General features: G+C 40.4%; 1 protein-coding gene across 2 annotated transcripts in view; it reads right to left on the bottom strand.

The window, feature by feature from the left end:
• Positions 1–3,449: 3,449 nt before the first annotated feature.
• sh3pxd2ab (SH3 and PX domains 2Ab) overlaps positions 3,450–20,849 on the bottom strand; it is a 51,869-nt gene continuing 34,469 nt past the window's right edge. Inside the window, exons 8-14 of one of the 2 annotated variants that reach the window (XM_027277602.1) lie at positions 14,980–15,093; positions 12,127–12,210; positions 8,505–8,622; positions 8,074–8,402; positions 7,851–7,900; positions 6,583–6,702; positions 3,450–6,395 (exon numbers count right to left, since the gene is read on the bottom strand). In XM_027277602.1, coding sequence (XP_027133403.1) covers positions 4,467–6,395; positions 6,583–6,702; positions 7,851–7,900; positions 8,074–8,402; positions 8,505–8,622; positions 12,127–12,210; positions 14,980–15,093 — 2,744 coding nt within the window. In that variant the 3' untranslated portion in view covers positions 3,450–4,466. The remainder of the gene's footprint in view (positions 6,396–6,582; positions 6,703–7,850; positions 7,901–8,073; positions 8,403–8,504; positions 8,623–12,126; positions 12,211–14,979; positions 15,094–20,849) is intronic. The other variant, XM_010744108.3, reaches the window with a different exon arrangement.

Raw genomic sequence — 20,849 nt, 5'->3', positions numbered from 1 at the left:
CGCGGGCCTGGCTCTAATGCAGCACTGTTTTATGCTGCACTCCAATAGGCACAAATACAGCCCATGACGTCCAGACATGAAACAGGCAGCAGTGGCTGCCGTTCATGGCCAAGTGTTCTCAGAGGTGAGAGGGAAATACACAGCCTGGTTTTGTGACAGTGACATGAATACAGTATATTTCACTGGTGTCTGTGTACACACAGACTTTCCATTCAGACCTCTCGGTGAACCTGGTTACCGGCCTTCTGAAGGCTTAAAGGCTTGGCAGACCTGAGCTGTGTTGTGGTATCTCTTCTAGACAGCTGTTTGGTCAGACGTGCACTCTGTCTATTAAGGTATCAAATCTGTATTCCAAAAAAGCATGACAGTATTCATTATGAATTTTAACTAGACATCAGACCATCAGGGTTTGAGGTTGTTCCTCTGGTGTAGGCTTTAAGCTTTGGATGTGATGTAAAATCTTTTCCTCAGTCGGTTTCACAGAATCCAGGGACAGACTGCAAGAAGAAGTGCAATTATACTAAAAAGTACAACTTGGTTCATATAGTCCAGATCAACTGAGGGATTTCACCACTATTCTACAGTCGAATTACTGTGTTGATGAAGAAAGAGGTGAAGGTTACTAAGGTGCTGCGCTCAAACTGCAATGAGAAGCTGAGTGCTGCTGCCCTCCAGAGGCCAGAAACAGCTTCGGCACCTTCAGCACAGAGCAGTAAAACCCTCAATGACAAAACAAATCAGCAATGTTTGATGAGATCAGAGGAGAAATGCTTTCAGTGCATGTAAAAGGATGCACCTTTCAGCTGTTCCATATTCATTTCATATTCAACATGTCAATAATAGTCCATTTCTGTATTTTATGAATGGCAGTGGAAAGGGAAGTCTTTGTGGTTTTTCATGGACAAATGCACAAAACCTTTCAGATGTAAGAACACGCTTAAATCTTTCTATTTTTTTGTGCTTCTTCTGTGTACTTTTGTACTGTATTTAATGTTCTGTAGTCATTTTTTCTGACCCTTTTCTCCACTCTCTACATCAATTTGACAAAATAAGGCCGAATTACTGCTGTAGGTTTTGGTTTTATTTATGTCATGGTTGTCATTTCTTGGCTGAGAAACTACCATTTCTAAGATCAATACACATTTTTCACCATACAATACAAAAACTTATGGCATAATGACTGACAAAGCAACTTCACATTTGATTTATAAGCCTCTTATGGTTATTTGTCTTACCTGTATGTCATGTCATTTCCTTTTTCCTCTCTCTTCCTCAGTGATTCATTGTGATCTGTGATCATTTGCATATACGAATAAAAGCATACTCTACACAAGGACTGCAAGCAAGCCAATACAGACACACAGCAGATATGTTATAAAGATGATCAGCAGGCACCCATAATTTAGTTCCAAGCCAGTGAGTGTAGTATGAGTGTAGAGATCCCAACAGAGGAAACAGCCAGTGGGATGGACATATTTCACATTAAATTCCTGTGGGCTGTAAATCTTATTATATTTCAGGCACCAAATCCAATATATCAGCAATATGCAGTGTCTGACACTGGAAAACTGCATCAGTGTTTTGATTTGGTGTTTCACTGATTACAGCTGAAGGCGACAATATTATAGACTACAACTCCACGCTGGTAAGTTAAACTTTTGCTTCGTCAGTTGATGCTAAATTAAGCAACCCAGTGACCACAGAATGAAAGCCATATAAAAAATATAATATGCAGGTTTCCCTGAAGCAGAATCTTGAGGCCAGTCAAACGAATTGCACCACTATCTGGCTCAGTGCAGTGGGTATGAAATGAAAGGGATGCCATGCAACCAAGCGCGATCTCATTTATTTGCGTAACAGCATCCAGCTGGTCAAACACTTCAGCTGTATTGTATATGCACAGATGTGAATTTCTACTCGATATAAAGGCATTTGATTCTATTTGAGATATTTTACTAGCTTTTTTTGCAACACAACTGAGAGGTTCAAAATATCCAGTAATTATGGCCTGTGATCATTTTTCATTATAGTGCTTATTGTTATACAGTACAGCACTTTAATTTGCAATTAATTTAGCACATAATTATTCCCATCGCCCATTACTTTCATCATCAGTTGTAGCAACTAACATTAAAGTTTAGCAGCTTTTTTTTAGTTTGAAAACATCACTGCCAAAGTTAATTATTCCTGTTATTTTCTACATTGTGGATTAACACTGAAAGACATCAACACGCAACAAGCAACACACATGGAATTATGTAATAAACAAAAAAAGTTTGATTCTTCAAGTAGCCACCTTTTGCTTTGATAACAGCTTTGCACACTCTTTGTATTCTCTCAGTCAGATTCATGAAGTACTCACCTGGAATTGTTTTCAATTATGAGATGTGCTTTGACAAGAGCTAATTTGTGTAATTTCTTCTTAATATGTTTGAGACCACCATTGGTGTTGTGCAGAGGTAGGGTTTGTACACAATTCTTTACACTGAATAGCCCTATTCACCTACTGTTCTAATACATTTTATGGCAAGAAGCACTCAAGTAAAGAGAAACAACAGTCCATCATTATTTTAAGATGGTCAGTCAATACAGAAAATTTCAAGTTCTTCGAATGTCTACTGAAGTGCAGCTGTAAAAACCATCAAACACTGATGAAACTGGCTCTCATGAGGACCGCCCCAGGTAAGGAAACACTGATGAAACTGGCTCTCATGAGGACCGCCCCAGGTAAGGAAGACCGAGAGTTACCTCTGCTGCAAAAAAAAAGTTGTTGAAGAATCTAAAATATAAAACTATTTAATATTTATTTTTAAATACTATGGTTTGATTATGGTTTGTTTAACACTGTTTTTGTATACTGAATAATTCCATATGTGTCCTTTCATAGTTTTGATGTAATTATGTCGATACAGCCAATCAAATCTTGCATAAAGCAGCGATTTCAGTGTTCTGTCATAGACAGAGGACACAGTCACACAACAACCCAGTGTTTTGTCCTGCATTTTACCTTATTGTATGAGCCACCAAACAAACTAACAAACACCGAAAGATGTAACGTAGTGGGTTAAGTTGAAATAGTCAACAAAAACTAACAAATAAACAGTGGAAGTACTGAATAGTTATAGCTACAAGTAAGAGATAAACAGCTGAAACGTCAAATTTCTGGCACATAAAGATGCAGCTAAAAGTAAAATACTTTTTTAAAAGTAAGTTACTTGTCAGTGGCTGAGAGTTCATTACTGCGAATTTCACAGTTACCCTTTTACAGTGCATAATTAATATCATTAAATAACATCTGGTTTATTATTCATTCATGAGAGCATGTTTAGCAGATGGTGTTGATGATTGCGTTAATCTGATAGGGCTGTTGGAAAAGGTTGTGACATACTGTACGAGAAAACCATAACTGAGTGATGAGGATTAAAAGAAACTGCTAATATTTGTTCAAAAGTGCATTTATTTAATTCATTTTTTTGGCACTTCAGTTATCATCACTGGTCACACAGTTAACATAAAACAAAAGTGAGCATCCCAGTACTACTGCAGCTGAAGAGTTATGTCAAATTTACTGCCCAGCAGAAATTCAAAATGTTATCATGATTAATAGAGCAGTTCTTAGAAATGTTTAAGCAGTTGTGAAATTCTTTTTATCAGTAACTTTCTTACAATAATTATAAAATAAGTAATAATATGAATTTTAAGTAATGAATAAATATCATTAAGGAGGTTTAATTTTGGACAATTAGCCTCTGAAATGAAAAGTTTCAGGGATGTTTTTACATTTAAGGATAAGAAAATACTGTGATAATCAGAGATGCTCACAAATTGTTTTGTTAGGACAACATTACATAATTAAATGGATAAAATATTTCACATAAAAGTGACATACAGTATAAAGAGTTATAAAAAAAACATGCAACAGACAGCACCAAGATGAGACTAACACAAAGCAGCTTTGGCAACGACTGAGATTTTCTTAACGGAAAGGAGGAAAAAAAGGTTTAATTTCAACAGCTCAAGGCGTCGTCAGTATAATGAATCATTTCAAACATGCAGTAAGCTTTAAATGCTTAAAAAAGTTTTAAAAATTACATTATAAACTTACAGAGAAAGGTTCAAGGAGTGGACACAAAATGATATCTTAGTTCAAGTTAAAGGTAACATTGAAGAAAATCATTAAATCCTTCTTCCAATCTCTGGTGTTCTCTTTGGCTGTGTCATTAAGTCCCAATATATTGCTCCTAATGCAATGTCTCAGGCACTGTCTCATGAAGACTAATTTTACCAGATGTCTCATTTCATTTCAAAGTCACGACTTGATCTGGCTGCTCGTTTTGGCAAAGGTACCGGTAAGATTTGGATCCTTGGTTAACGTCTTAGAGTTAGCCTTTTTCACAAAATAAATGCATCTGTTTGAGTAGTCTTTACACGCATGTTCAGAGTTCTGCCAGCTCCACACATGAGCATTAGTGCTTTCTCTCGAGGTAATTTGAGGGAACCCATCCCTTCCTTGGTCTGCCATTGTCCAGAATCTTGCAGTACCACCATCCATTGGGGTTTCTATCCAGGACCTCCAGACTTGTCCCCTCAGGAAAACCCATGGTCTCTTCATCACCATGGTAATCTGCTATGGAGACATACACCTCTCTGAGGTTGTTATGGATGATGTGGGGCTTGGGTTTCACTGTGGATACAGGGAGGACATTCTTCTGAGAACTGAGGCCAAGGGATTCAGAGCTACCGGTACCGGATCTGTTCCTGCTGGGCAGTGCTAGGTTGTTTGGCGCCAGGCTGCGTGGCACAGTGCCGAAGGAGGCATTGCGTCGCACTGTGGGGCTGGCACGTGGGTGGTCCGTGGAGTTGAGGGACTCGTTTCTCCTGAGAGAGCCAACAGGGCTGGGACCATCCCTGATCGGGGCTGATATGAAGACAGACTGAGGTCTAACAACCTGCTGCTGTTTGGCGCTGTTCTGCTTCCGCGAACCGAACAAGCCAGTAGGTTTGGAGAGGCCACCTGGTGGCTTGGAGGGAATGGGTGGGGTGACCTTCTTTAGGTTTTGGTTGATGTTGTTTAATGCCTGCACCCTTTGTTCATTCTTCTCCAAGCTATTGGACTTGCTGAGGCTTCCGGGTTTAGTTGGGGTGCCATCAGATTCGGACCCTGCCACGTCATCTTGTTGCCTGATGGGCTCCAGGTAGAAAGTTGGAGCCCAACCCTCTGCATCTCCCCAACGGACATACCACCAGCCACTCTCCTGCTTCTCCACCACTTCCACCTCCACTCCAGCGGGGAAGCTAAGCTCAGACTCTTGGACTTTCTCATATGGATCTGTGGTGCGATACAGGGTGCAGCCTTCGAAATCAGAGTCTCCCCGGCTGCCTTTAGAATAGATAGAGGAGAGATCGGAGGTGCTCTGAGAGGAGAAGGAGTCCTCTGAGGAGATGACTGAAGCTGTCTCACAGTCCTCACCTTTAGTTTTGGTGCCATTCTTTAGCTGCCCTGTGGGCCGCAACTGTCTTCTCAAGGTGCTGATGTCCATCTTCTCTGCACTGGATGCTTTGGCAAGTTGTGGTTTAGGCCTCACCACTGGCTTTAGTTTAGAGGAAGACTTGATGGAAGAGGATGCCTTGCTTTCTTCTTGGTCTTTCTTAGTTCTGGACAGATCAGGGGTGGATTCACTGGAGGGAGATTTAGGACTGGCTGCCTCTTCAGCTTTGGTTGAAAATGGGCTCCCATTCAAGTCAATCTTGAACTTGTTACCTGCAGGTCTCCATCCACCTGATGTTGGGTTTGCAGTCTTGCCGGTTTCTGACAAGACACTTGTCTTGGAGGAATTTGAGTCCCTGCTGCACTGCCGCTCTGGTGTCTCCCTGAAGGGCCGGAAGCCGTCATTCTCATAGATACACTCTTCTTCTCCCTCTGCTTCACCCTCTGCCTCATGGCCATCTTCAAACGACTCACCCATCTTGAATGAGGCGCTGTGGAGTGACGAAGCCGGAGAAGGCTTAGAGGACAGCTGAGATCCTTTTTCGGAGGAAGTGTCCTCATTCTTTGCATCCACCAAGGAACCTTCTCCCCTCAAAAACTCAAACTCAGATTCCATGTCCAGATCACCAATGGCAGGGACATCATATTCTGGCTCCTCATACACTGGCCTACTAGGAGACACAGGAGACTCTGGAGCTTCAGACCCAGGGCTGCTGGGAGGTGCTGTCTCCAATGAGTCCTGTTTTTTGACAGGTGGAGCTGGGGGTGGAATTTTGGGGCGGCACAGAGTGCTTGTTCTACGGTTCAGGTTGGGCTTTTTGCGTTTGTCAATGTAGGAACAGGGAGCCCAGCCCTCCTTCTCTCCTATCTGGACATACCACCAACCACCAGAGTTCTTCTCAATGACCTAAAATAGATGTTTAAAAAAGATTTTAGTATTAAATTAAGCCATTTTCATATTATTTTGATTTATTTTTAGAAAGCATAATTGTTACTGAGCTAGGATGAATTAATAGATTCAGCGAGAGATCAATGACTGGTACCCAAGCTTAAGATTGTCTTGTTACTGAAGTTTATGTAAAAAAAAAACTTACCTCTGCTTTCTGTCCTCCATTGAAAGTGATACCATCAGATATACAGGACTGGAAATCTGCAATGGTGTAATACTCTGCTTCGACAGTAGGGGGCTCTGGTGGGGAGGGCAACTGAAACCCCTAAACAAAAATTAATTTGACATTGTTAGACACACTGTGAGTTAACTGTGGTAACTAGTTACTTCTCAGATTAAGATTTTACATAAAAAGCATATGATAACCTTACAATAAAACTAAAGCATATTGTCACAGATTTAGATTTTAAACCTTCTTGACTTGTGAAACTGGGGCTGCTTGTCATGTTTCAGATGTCTAATAGAGTTGTTAGCAGTCCAGTTTCCACCAAAGAGAGATTTCACTGTTAAACTTCTCAGATGGTTTCATTTAAATAATCGCTTCATGCTCTATGAGGTAAAATGTTTTATTATTGCACACAAGCACAAAAGCAAAGATTAGAACAGAGTCCAACAAATAAATCTTCTAGCAGAACTTTTTCTTCTTTTCAACCCCATTAATCATCTCATGACCCACCGGTTTCATCTTGTGAGACCTAGAAAACACTCGACTAAAATACCTAACTTTATATAAAGTTGTAAAACCCAGCTCCACCTTAACAATGAGCAGTGAAATACTGCTTACACACTGATGCATTAGTAACAATCAAAAATGTCATATATGTTTTACTTTTGTAATTACACAACAAGTTACACTAATGTTTTGGTACTTTTGGCAGAGACAGAAATTTAATTTAATATTCATAACTATGTTTTCATTAATGTATAATAACCTGGAAATAAGAATCTCTTCTCTGGAGTCCGCCATGACAAACCTAGCACTGGCTCTAGATCTAGATCTAGACCACAGTTTCTCTTAGGCAAGCGGCCACTAAATCCTACACACTGGACACTGGTAAGGAATCAGAATATTTTTTTTTATTCTACTGCTTATTGTTTGTTATTAATGTGGCTAATAGTTTATATGAAAGAAGTGTTCCAGATATCCAAGTCCTGTGCATGACCATTTATTGGAGAGAAATTCAGTAAAAATACTATAACTCTGGTGATTCTTTTCATTATAGATTTGTTTGTCGTTTAACCAAGAACAAAAGTAAAGAATGTACACTGCCATTGCTCAGAAGGGGTATACACTGATTATCACTTATGAACACAACTATTCAAGCTCCATTATCTTCAGCCAATGAAACATAATTAACTGTGACTCGATGACTAGGGAGATTGATGGAGAGCTAAAATATCAAACACTCTTACCAGGGTTGCATCTCTTCGAGGAGGAGGTTTTTGCCTGAGAACTGGGGAACCTGTGGAGACCAGTCACAGAGAAAAAAAACATACATGATTGTTTGGTTACATTTAAGAAAATACATTCATAACACATTTACGAGTTTAATGAAAGGTTTGAAAAATGAGAAATGAGTAATCGGCTGTTACAGACTGAAAGAAATTTAAACATTCATACAGTGAGATGACTAACCAATTTCCACCCGATGTGGGGCGATGCGGGCTACAGCTGGAGAGGCGGGTTCTGCTTTACTTTTTCCATCCTGTGGGGTATTAATAGGGCTGGAGTCAGCACACGGGATTGGCAAGCTGATCTCCTTCCTGGCCACCTGGGGGCTCTCTGGGACACCTTCAGTCTGCACGTCTTTTTCACTCAAGGCTTTCTTGTTAAGCAGGTTACTGATCTCCATGATGTTTCCAATGATCTCCACTGGGCTTGTCACAGTCTTCTTACGTGGAGAGAGGTCATCCTTCGCCTTCTTCAGGTAAGAAGCAGGGGCCCAGCCCTCTTTATCCTGGTACCTGTAGAGTAAGTCAGAAGAGAAGATGATAAGAAAACATCTATATTTTTGAATGAAAAACAAAAATAAATAAATATATGAAGCAACTAAGCAGACGGTTTACCTGATAAACCACCAGCCTTCCAGGTTCTTCTGAATCACCTCCACAATGACTCCTTTCTCGAAAGCAATTTCATCCTTGCCCTGGCTGGTATAGGGCTGCACTGTTACATACTTCTCTTCTGCCAAAGCCAAAGCAGAGAATGACAACAAAGCTATGATTTTAAGGGCTGTGAGATCTCTGAACACAATATAACATTGGAAAAGGGAGGAAAAAGGGAGAGAGAAGTGTATATTCTATAAATCTTTTCTGTAGATTTATATGATCATGATCATAACAAAAAAGAGTTAACAAATAATTACATTATGCAGCAATGTACATGTACAGCCATTTATAATGACAGATTCTGATACACTGGCATCAATGTTGCGATTGGACACTGGAGTAGAGATGTATCTTTTCTTTTATACGCTTTTGGACACTGGAAGTTTTCTGCTTTTTGGCAGTTTTTCTTCTGCCAGATGTGCGAGAAGATGTGCTGTGTGTGTGTTAAAATATTCTTTGGCACATAAGATTTGGCTATATTTTTTTTACTGAGAGAGCTTTATAATGCAGTAAATAACTATATAAAAATAACACTCACATGCCCATGTCTACATTGAAAGTGCTGTCGGTCAGTAATTCTTCCTCCTGTCTGTACTGAGATCCCTTTTCAAAACAACCCAACACTTTCAGCAGTCTGAGTTTCTTTTAACATTATGGTATTTTCAGTACAAAATTCCCTCTTTGTTACTGTCCCTCAACCACTACTCAGCAAGGAAACACAATGAAAACTGAGGTTTCGCACAAAAAAGACCCACTTGGATCGGACTGCCTCAAGGCTGCTTTAACCTCAATGCATTTATACATGTACGACAACACTTTCATTGAAAACACCTAAGGAAGGGATGTCTTTGTGGGCAGTGTGGATAGGAGGAACAGTAACACTGAAAGTATTTGAAACAAATACAAAAAATGCTTTCCTTTAAAGCTTTGGACAAACTGAAAACTAACTGAAAGACCGGACAAACCACACATAAAGATTGTTCCCACTAACTTGCTTTTTTTTTTAGAAGGACCATAAAACAGCAAATACAACAGAGTAAATACACTAGACCACACACTGAACGACTGGTCAGTAACCGCTGCAGTTCAGGCGGCAGACAACCCTGCAAATCAAGCAAGAACACCAATTGATGGTATCACATGGACTGTACTTATACAGCGCCTTTCTTGTCTTTCTAGACCACTCAAGGTGCTTTTACACTACATATCACATTAACCCATTCATACACACATTCATACAGCATTGGATACCATGCAAGGTGCTGACTGCTCATTAGTCTGGGAGAGCTAATCATATTCACACGCCGATGGCACAGCCTTCAGGGGCAATTTGGGGTTCAGTGTCTTGCCCAAGGACAATTCGACACACAGGAATCGACGACCGATTAGTCCAGTTAATAGACAAACCACCTACGTCCTGAGCCACAGTCGCCACCAACTGTTGCATATTCTTGTACCATAACAAACATGGTCGCAACCAACAGTTTTCACTGTTCATATGCAGTGACACGTGTGCTGAAAAGGACAAAAAAATGAAGACGAAAGTGTAGATACTGATCCTGAGAGATGCTGAACTATAGCCTCTAGAGGGAGCTGGAGGTGAGTGGATTAACGAAGCTAACTTCAGGTAGAGCGGTTTTACAGGTTAACCGATACGTTTCCCTCAGGCGACACACGGGTGACGTCACAAATATCAAACATGTTTTTAAAAATTTTACTTTTAAAAAGGACTGGCAACGGCTGGCTAGAATTAAGATTAGAATCTTTACATATCACACGATATGATTTTATCAACACTAATCGGAACAGACCCGTCCCCGCTTGGTTGTCACGCCCCAACAGTCTCAACAGTCATAATCTGTGTTTCTACCCTAGGGCAACAGTGATGAACCGCAACATATTTGGTTCCCTTCTCTGTCTCCCCTCATTTCCTGTAAACTCTCTATCTATCAGCTGTCCAATAGAGTCCAGAAAAATAACTAGTACTAGTGCACATTCCTCAAATATAGTGCTCCATAATATCAATCACTAACATGACTAAATTCAGTGGTATTGACCACAAAGAACTACGGCACATTGGGTGAGCTAGTGTCCCAATAGTGTCCTTGGCTTTGTGACAGCAAGCGTCTCCTAACTCAGCACATAATAGAGAGCAGAGGCTCCATGCTGATTTATGCATTCCCATGAGACCAAGGGGCAAAGCAAAGACATCATTTCCTGTCATTATAGCTATTCCTGTCTGAACGCAGACAGCACGGGGTGGAAGGAGAAGGAGACACAGCAAGATACATAAAAAGGTGCTGTTCTGTTTGCTGTCCTCACAGTTGGTACACAGGAATCAACATTCTGCTGAAAGACTTTTCCATTTTCCTTTTCTCCACCCATTTCCAAGTTTGTGCAGGAGCTCGAATGGGTGTGGGATTGTAATTCCCTTTACTTGCAAAAACTACAGTAGGCTCCATGGGTAAAGATATTTCTGTACGCTTTATTTTCCTTTTGCCTGGTTCTTCCGGCCTCTTTGTGTCGGGACTGGTAAACCGTTTTCCTTTCACCAACCTCTTTCAAACAATATCCAGCAGCGCAATGAAGGGAAACTCTGAATCAGATGTTATGTTAACCACAACATGCATCGCCTGCATCAGTGTTATAAATTATTCTTGTGGAGTCAGCAAAATATCAGTCGTTTTTTTTTCTTTTTTGTTAAACACAAAGCAGGATTTCAGTCCTAGGATGGAAACAGCTCTCTCTCGCTCTCTCTCTCTCTTTCTCTCTCTCTCTCTCTCTCTCTCTCTTTCTCTCTCTCGCCACTCAAGAAAGCAGCATCCACTGCCAAGCACAAAGTTTGGGCTGAATTCAAAAGCCTATCCTCACTCCTCTGTCAGCCATCCAAATGCATCTCCTGTGAAAAACAATATAAATAAATAAAGAACTCTTGGCCTTGGTAAGAAGAACGTGCAAGTTTGTCATTGAGAATGTGATTTTCCTGCTAAATAAGTGAGAGATTGATAAGGCTCTTTTGTTTATCTGTCAATATCGGTTGCTATCTGCACCACAGCAGGATAAACTCTTTGGAAGAACACACACTCATTAGAAAACTACATACACGCTTCGTTTGCTCATAAAAAAGCAAAATATGGCTCCAAAATGCAGCACAAGGCATTCCTAAGTCTATTACGCAACTACTTTCAGATGAGTGTGTCATTTTTTTAGTCATTCTGGGAAGATTGGTTTTGGCACACGGTGTTTAATTATAATGAAAACGCTTACATGGAGCAATTTTGTAACATAATTTGAGCTTAGCATCAATAATTGGTGTATATAAAAGACGCTGATTTCACCTTTGCTTTCCAGGCTCATTTCATATTAACTTCAGTTAGTGGTTAGTTGTGGTGGATTGTGGCTCATGATAAATGCATTTGCTGAAAGACAACACAAGATGAAAGGCTGAGCAAGTATGTTCTTGTGGAGCGGAACGAGTTGAGGCATGTGATAAGAGACGATAAGTGAGACGGGGTGAGGAGAACAATAACAAAGGGAAGCAGGGAGAGAGGGAGGTGATGCAGCATCTGTCTCAGTTCACCTCGGCTCTGCTGCCTGCTGATGACACCCCCCAACGTCCATCTCCGGTCCAGCCTCTTCAGATGAGCCTTATGTCGCTTAGTAACTGACAGACACACATGGTGACCAGACGACGACAAACAAACAAATAAACAAACAAACAAACATGGGAGACATGAAGAGCAAGCACAAATGTTACAACAAACACACAGCACACAAATGACATGGATCCAACCAAGAGAGCCCCGTTATTAGCTACATGGAGGACATAAAAACGAGACCACAAAGCAAAACATGGTGGACAGTTAGAGTGGATGGATGGAGGTTACAGAGGAAGTGTTAAACCAAGACCATCTTCTCTGTGGCCTGTAATTAGGATGTTGTTAGCATGGTTTTCCCATCCTGTTGTGTTAGAGCATCTGGGACACACATTGCTGCTGCAAGAATGCCATCATTATTAGAGCAGCTAGACATTATTAGAGCAGCTGACAATGCCGCAGGCTGGAGTTGTCAGAGTCTTTACTTTTCCCCATATGATTTTGTAGGTAAAACGGTGGAAATGAAAAGTGTCTCTGCCAACTGCGAGATGTTGTGTCAAGCAGTAGCTCCTGTTAATTATCTTATGCAGGAAAAACATTTTCATCGCTTAATTAATTTACAATGATGGGAACATTAGACAGGTTAAAATTATTATTGTGATAAAGCTAAAAACTCATACAAAGAAATTTAAAGGAATAACTCAAACTTGAGACTTTTGTCTGTAAATTAAAAAAAAACACCACGACCCACCATTTAGCTTAGCTTAGCACAAAGACTGGAAGCAGGGGGAAACAGCTAGCCTGGCTCTGTCCAAAGGTCACTAAAAGTCACTAATTATCACATTGTATCTCGCTTGTTTAATTTATATAAAAACAACCAGTAAAAACGTCAATTCGCCATTTTATAAGGGTTGTGTATGAGATCATTTCATGCCGCTGAGCAGTTGCCAGGCAACCAGCAGAGACTCCATGAAGTTACTAGTCCCAGCCAAATAATTCGGACATAACGTGTTAATTTGTGAGCTTTAGAGACTAGCTGTTTACGTCATTTTTCCAGGCTGTAAGCTTGGCTAAGCTAACCGGCTGCTTGCAATAGTTTCATATTTACAGTACAGACATTAGAGTCATATCAACCTCCTGACTTAACTCTCTGCCAGGAAGCACATTTCCTTCAAGCAATAAGTTTATTTTTGCATAATGCGACCAAAACAAGGAAGAGGCAGATGTGTTTACTCTTTGATCAGTCGATAAACTCAAATCTCAAGCTGTCTGAGCATTCAACGTCTCTTTTTTTATTGGCTTTTTTGGGGGAAAAAAAACAACATGAATTCCAAATCCAGTTTTTAAGAAATATGTGTTGTTTTTTTTGCTCTTTGCACAATGCAGCAGGGCAGACTGCTGAAGACCACAGGACTGACAGAGATGCTTTATGAGTTTCATGCCATTCCCATGACTGACTAGACACATAAACACTAATTACACTGACAGATTGTGCTCGGTGAAAAGCCCCTGGCAGCAAACCCCAGCTATCTCTGACAGAGTAGATAGGAGTGTTGGGTGTAGATGTTTGCATTTAGGTTTATGTGTGTGTGTGTGCAGTCATACATTTGTGGTATGCACACATGTTGAAATTTTCTGCTGATAAATGTGTATTCTGTAAGTCCCAAAGGGAGAAAAAAGGGGTATTTTAACATATTGTGAAACAGTAACAGTGTTTAGCTTCATGCATTCTCCATCTCTCTCTCACTCCGTCCTTGAGTCATAAGATATACAACACCGAGGGGATCTAGGGTCCCATTGTTAGAGAGCACAACAATTGTACAGCAGAAGATGTTTTGGCTAGAGTGATGGAAAATCTTGATGTTTGTTTGGAAGTGTAACACGCAACTTAATTATTTCCGTGCCTCCAGTGTGTTGCAATATTACATACATTTTAACAAATGCTGCAGTTGTTAAACCCTAACCTATCAGATGTCTGGTTATTTGACACAAATTGAGTTCTATTGCTCTAAAAGTAAAAAGATTTTCTTCACTAATATTGAAAATGTTTGAAGAATGAGGTGCTTGACTTGCTCTTAGATGGCTTGATAACCATATCTGACAGGGGTTATCCGGGGTTGACCGCATGATTGCACGCCGTCTTCATCTTCACATGTGTCTGCGTTATATTCTGGCAACCTGAACTGAACATAGGTGTGTTTCTTATCAGGGTTTTTGGATCCCTCTACGACTCCAGTAAACTCACGAAATTTAACATCAACACTCGTCTACTGCGCTGTAACTTATCAGCAATCCACAGTGATAAGCAGACGTTGCATGAAATAGCATAATTCTAGTGAGAGCTTGTTTTAATTAACAATATTCATGATTTAAAGAGCATGACTCATGAGATACTCTCTTGGTTTATTCCTTAGTGCTGATGGAAACACATGCCTCTTTCATGAGCTCACTCCAAGGAGGTCATATCACGTAATATTGCGCCGAATCTCTACTATACAGTGCATTACTGTACAGCACATCACCTTGTGGTCAGGTCTCTCCTGGCACTCATGTCACTGTTTACCCAGTCCTGAATCTAGACTCTGTTCAAGCATGCTTATAATGGCAGGCAGACAAAGAGAGGTGTTCACACCAGCCCGGCGCCAGCTGTTAGCGTAGGCCGGCAGTGGTGAAGTAGGGGCGAGTTTGCTCCGTTTTGTAACAGATCAAAGACAGTGGAACTGAGGGCTGAAGTGGTATCTGTGTGTGGGTATATAACAGAGTGTGTGAGGTGTTGTTTGTGTGTGTGTGTGTGAGTATGTGGGTGGGCAGTGGCAGGAGTGTTTGAAGTGACTTACCTTCCCCAGCTTTAGAGGCGCCCAGCTCCAAATCATCCCGTGTGCCACTGTGGGAGTTGAGATAGGTAGCAGGGACCCAACCCTGCTCTTCTGTGGTGCTGACAAACCACCAACCTGTGGGAGCACACAGAGGCTGAATATCAGCAGGATTGTGTTTAACAAACATGTCATAGAGTGCATTACACGGGAAGATACAGTACATATAGCGTAAACACTGAGATTTGCTGAAATTTTGCAGATGAATTTGGGCCTGTGATAAGATTCCTGCCCAAAAACGTACATAACGTACATAATGAATAATAAATAATAATAAATCTAAACAAAGGCAGCTGAAAATGAACACAGATGACATCTGGTGATGGGACCATCCTCTAGCCTGGCTTGCATCTCCCGTCAGATCACTTGTATATTTGCAACAAATGAACACGAACATGAGGAACTTAATTGTGTTGCCAAGAGAATCTATAACTACGTTCAGGGCCAAGAACATCAGAGGGAACGCTGCTTGGCTGTAGCCTGAATCATGACGAAGTCTTGTTCAGCCTGCGTTTCATCAGGCTCAGTCGTGATTTCAGTGGGAAGGACATTTCTAAAGTGCTGCTATTAGCCAAAATATCAATATGCACTGTTGCAGCTGATTTGATTCGGCTCCTCTGACAGCATCGCTCTGACAACTGCTTCATGACAAACACCTCAGCTGGAGAGCTGCACATACAAAGCAATGTTTCACCCAATCTGATCCCAGTAAAGCGAGTACACTAATCCATTGTATTCGATACGGTGTGCTGATTTAAAGCACATATGTGCCCTAATCATAACATTGCATTAAATCACTTCCACACAAAAGTCAGCCCACATTTATGAGACTGTGTCAGCTATCAACAGGAGACCAAAGTGACAAAGCTGGCACAAAAACAGTCTATATATGTGGTATGCCACACATACGCTATTTGTTGTGGTTACGGGGATACAATATGGCTGACAGCTGTGTGGACAACCCATAAAGAGGATAGGAGTGTTCCATCACACTTCCACAGCTGGTCCAAATGTCCAGTGTACATTTTCCTACAAAAATGGTGTGTTGTGACGTACTGTAGTTTAGTCACACATAATAATAATTTAAAAAAAGCAGGATGTGATATGATAGAGAGGAACACAAAGATGGTGCAATACTTTAGGATTAAGCAAAATTACAGGATGATAATATGGATATAACAGAAAATACACAAACGCCTGTATTGGGCAATTATGCCCTTTGTTTTAAAAATTTTCAAATTTCACACTTGATGCTGGCATCCTATCCCACAGAGTGGAGATACAAACCTCTGCCATGGCTGAACAATTCCCAAACCTGCTTTACCATCAAAGAAATTGTTGATTGATTTTTTGATTCCTGCATGGACTGTAGCATTTTGTATCAAGTCTCTTTCTCAGGCAGCTTCATATTGTAGTTTCAGTTATAAAAAAATTGTGTAATGTTGGCTATCCTAAATTCTGATACTAACATAACTAAATCAAATTGTTCCCTGACCATGTGCAGATGTGTCCATTTAATTTAACTGGAGCACTAGAGGATATCCTGCTGACAGACTAAATGCAGGACTTTCTCAGTTCAGGAAATAACATAGAAAAAATACCCTAGGCCTTTTTTATCTTACACATGCAATCTCTGTCATTCATGTAATGAATGATTTATTTTATCGATGGACTTGCAGAGCTACAAAACAAAAGCATCATCAGCTGTAGAGTGGGGCTGTTTTGCGTAGTGTTATGGTGGATCCAGATAGGAGGATGCTCTTAGTGTCTGGCTCTGAACAACATGCTGGCTAGGGCTCAGGTACGTAATAAGCCGTGTAATGCGCTCAGTCTTTACACCAAAACTGTGGCTTGAACAAAACCTTGTGCCAATAAATCAAACAGAGGAGCAAGCTAGAAAAAACAACAAAATGTTCAAATCATTCAGAACTGAAGGACCAAACACACTTTCTCTCTGCACAGTTGAGTTGAACGCTTGTGAGAAGATTCAAGGATTGTTAAAGACTGAACATACTGACATGCTAATTTTAAGTGAGCTCATTATACCAACATTTTGCAAGAGTTCATTAAGTCACTAAAAACATTTAAATAAATATGATGTGTCCTGTTAAACGACCAGCAAAGGGCAACATCAACCACATAAATGGTACATTAAATTAAATTGACCATTTTAAAGAAAGGTCAGCCTGGCAGGTGTAAAAAGACCTGCGTCAATCCTCGGAAAGAAAAATCCTTACATTAGCAAAATGCCATTTTCACACTGACATGGTAGTTTGGGGGAAACGTCATTTTCACTTCAGCAAAGCGACACTTAAAGAAACGTAAGCAAATAAAGGAATAAAGTGTGGGAACGTACTTTAATTGCGAGCACTTGGCTGTAAGTCTGAACATACATACACAACAGTCACTTTAAAAGGCCTGGGTAAATATATATGCTGTTATTGATGGCAGGAGCTGCCTTGCCTGTATTTCTCAACCATCCTCCCATATGGCAGGTGCTTAGGCTGAGTTCACTCGACCTCAAAAGAAGCAATAAAAGCACTTTTTAAAAAACGCACACACATTACGCAAGTGCTGATTTCATGGCCATGGCAGGTTTAAATCAGACAGGTTGCAAATATATAAAATGTCGAGAAAAAACACTTACAAAGAAAGAAGAGAAACCTGCTTCATGTCTTTCATCGCATATATTCATTCAGTGACCACAATTCAAACCTTCACAAAACCAGTTCCATAGTCGATGTATAGAAGCAACACAAATGACAAAAATATAGCTTTGAGATATCATATGGTTGACGTAAAGTCATTAAATCTAAAGGTTATGTTCAGGGTGAGATCCTATCTTTAGTTGAGATAATTCATGTGGAATATTTCTTCATAAAGGCTGAAAGGATACTTTAGATTTAATGGGGCCATCATGTGTGCATCTTCATAATGATGTAGATCTTTAACTGAGGTCATTACAAAAAAACAGCTGTTTTGTGGGTCTCCTGCTGCCAAGACAGCAATTTTTCTGAAAGTTAAAAAGTGAAGAGTGAATGAAGTCATGGATTCAGACGCTGAGAGGCAAAATGGCAGATAATGGAAATAAGATTAGGAGAAGAACATGTTCTCTCTTCCTCATATCCGGATGGCAGGGATTATCTGTACAGATGTGGGAGGAACAAAGGTGAAAGAAAAACATCGTATATCTGGAAAGACGTGTGGGGGAGTGTGAGTACACATGTATCTGTGCATTTGTCTGATTTCAATCCACAAACTGTTCCTACAGCAGACAGTGCAGAAGGCAGACATTCATTAAAAAAGCTACACCTTCATTTTTATCTGTGATTTTTATCACCTCTTGTTGTTTTTGATCAGGCGATATCACAACCTGCTTTTCTCCATGTCTCCCTGCCTCACTATCCCCATAAGGAAAAGTTAAAAATCTTGGAAAGCTGCAGCAGAGTTCAACCACAAAGGGAAAAAAAAGTAGAACACAGCCAAACGCTGACTGGCAATGCACTTTGCTAAATATTATTCAATATTAAGATTATAGCTACTTAGTCAACATCCTGAGTAAATCAAAAAGCTTTTAAAACGTTTGAGCAGAGTTTAGTTTTGTAACCTCCACCGGTTTTAGGGTCAGTGGTTGCATAAGACAATAGCTAAACCCACAACCCTCTAGTGGGACATCTCATATAACACTGTCACACTATTGGATCACGACCACATACACCAACCTCAAATGTCACAGTCTCGGAAAAGCAAGAAACCAAGCGGTTTGTCTTGACAACACCATTGTATCTACAAGGGCATCATTAAAACCTGTATGTTTTAAGCGGACCTGAGGACAAGTTGTAAGCAGGTTTATACCTCTGTGAGGGGCAAAGCACTGTTCATATGAAGTGAAATTCCAATTATTTCTTGAATACAAATGATGACGACAGCCTAATTCAGACAGCATGAAACATGCAGATCCAGATTGAAAGAAAATATGTGACCACATTTTCTTTTCTGGCAGAGAGATAAGAAGTCGCAGCAAGCTTATGTTTGCTGCGACTGCTTATGTCATTATATATATATATGTGGTTGTGAATACACACACACACAAAATGCCAGATGGAAAGATATTTCTGCAAAAACAAACTAAGACATCTAATCAGATGTTTGCCCTTAGACTTTCATGAAGCTGTCCTTATAATCTCACCTACCCTGTATTCTACGCCTGCAGATACAGATACAGACATATAGTAAGACTGAGCAGCATTTCTGACCTCTATTTGTCTCTCAAACAGTATCTGCCATCTGGAAACTCTATCAGCTTTAAGACTCATGCCTCATTTTTACTGTAATCAACAACAGATTCTCAGCTGCAACAAGACTCTAGATTTACGCCATTTGGGGGGTTTCCTGAGGTGACTTATAAAACAAAACCACAATCTACGTATACAATCAATCAAGTCTGATACCTGAGCAACAGCATGCATAACAGTGTGACATTGAAATGCTCTTTAATGTCTTATTCATCCATACAAATGAATCCCTGAGACAAACTGTACTGATATTCCAAATCAACATTGTTTTGTGCCTTAGAGCAATTCTGTAATGCTCGAAAGCTTTCTACACATCTAGCATGAATATGAGAACCACAGATTCAGCAGCACAAGGAGGCTTTTTTTCCACGACCTGAAATGATGAGGAATGCAGTGGCTCAGCAGTCTTGCAGATATATGACACCACTGTTGAGTAGAGCAGGAGAAAACCCCATTCATTTCCAGCTTCTGTATTCATTTACAGTGGATCCAGTATCAAAGCACAAGGGGGAAGGTATCCAGTCCAATACACACACTTCCAGTTTTCATAAAACACTGGGTTTCAATTACCTGGGTGGCTCTGGTCCGAGGAAGGGGGAGTGAAAATGGCACAACACAGCTTTCAAGAGCTGATGTTGACCTAAGCAACGACCTTCACTCCCTCCCAACCTCTGAATGGATCCCCTCATGGCCTGAACGAAGCCCACAGCTTGAGGGCTCACTACTGATTTAGAGACACAGCAGTCCTTGAGTGTCTGAAAGCCCACCTTTTAAAATGTTGGTTTAAATCAATGGTCAATTCTTGAGTGAGTGAGAGAGAGAGAGGCACCTCTTTGGCTCCACCGATTGATTTCTATACACTATTATTACCACTATTTATGCTTTTAAAAAAGTTATTGCTTGTGTTCTTCATCTCCTCTGCCTGTATTGCTCTGTGTCAAGATGCAAAAGGATAAAGCACTGGAAGACTCTGTTAAAATGCTGATTACAAACCTCCTGTTTGAGTTTCCATATCTAAAAATACAGGATAAGGTTAATTTCTTGAGACGGTCATTAGTACTTCCTATGGTAAGCTAAAAGAATGTGGAGGATGGGGATTACTATGAGAGGATAATGTGTCTTCCATCTGCTGCTGCAACTTCAGCTTAAAAAAGACATTTAACACTTGGCAAGATTTCTGCATCATGTCTTTGGTGGTTCATTGACAAGAATTATAGGGTTTTTCCTCTTTATTCAAGGAAACATGTTCTTGCTGAAACTGCACATACCAAATTGGGAAACTGGGGGTTTGGTTCACTAGCAGCACTAGAAGCTTAACACTGACCTTGCCTTTTATTCTCCTGCATATCTGAGACAGAAACATTGGTCAGTCAATACGCATGCTGCTGTCACATGAACCATTGATTCTAAAATCTGCAAAGTAATTGCAGCTCGTTCAATACTGACATTACCTCTTTTGGTGCTATTACCTTGGTAAAGAAGAAAATCAACTGTCGTGGATGAATATGAGGACCTAGGGAGCGTGTCCCAGATGAAACA

Source organism: Larimichthys crocea, chromosome III (assembly GCF_000972845.2).
Source record: "Larimichthys crocea isolate SSNF chromosome III, L_crocea_2.0, whole genome shotgun sequence".
Classification (NCBI taxonomy): Eukaryota; Metazoa; Chordata; class Actinopteri; family Sciaenidae; genus Larimichthys; species Larimichthys crocea.
This window is presented reverse-complemented; position numbering and strand designations above follow the sequence as displayed.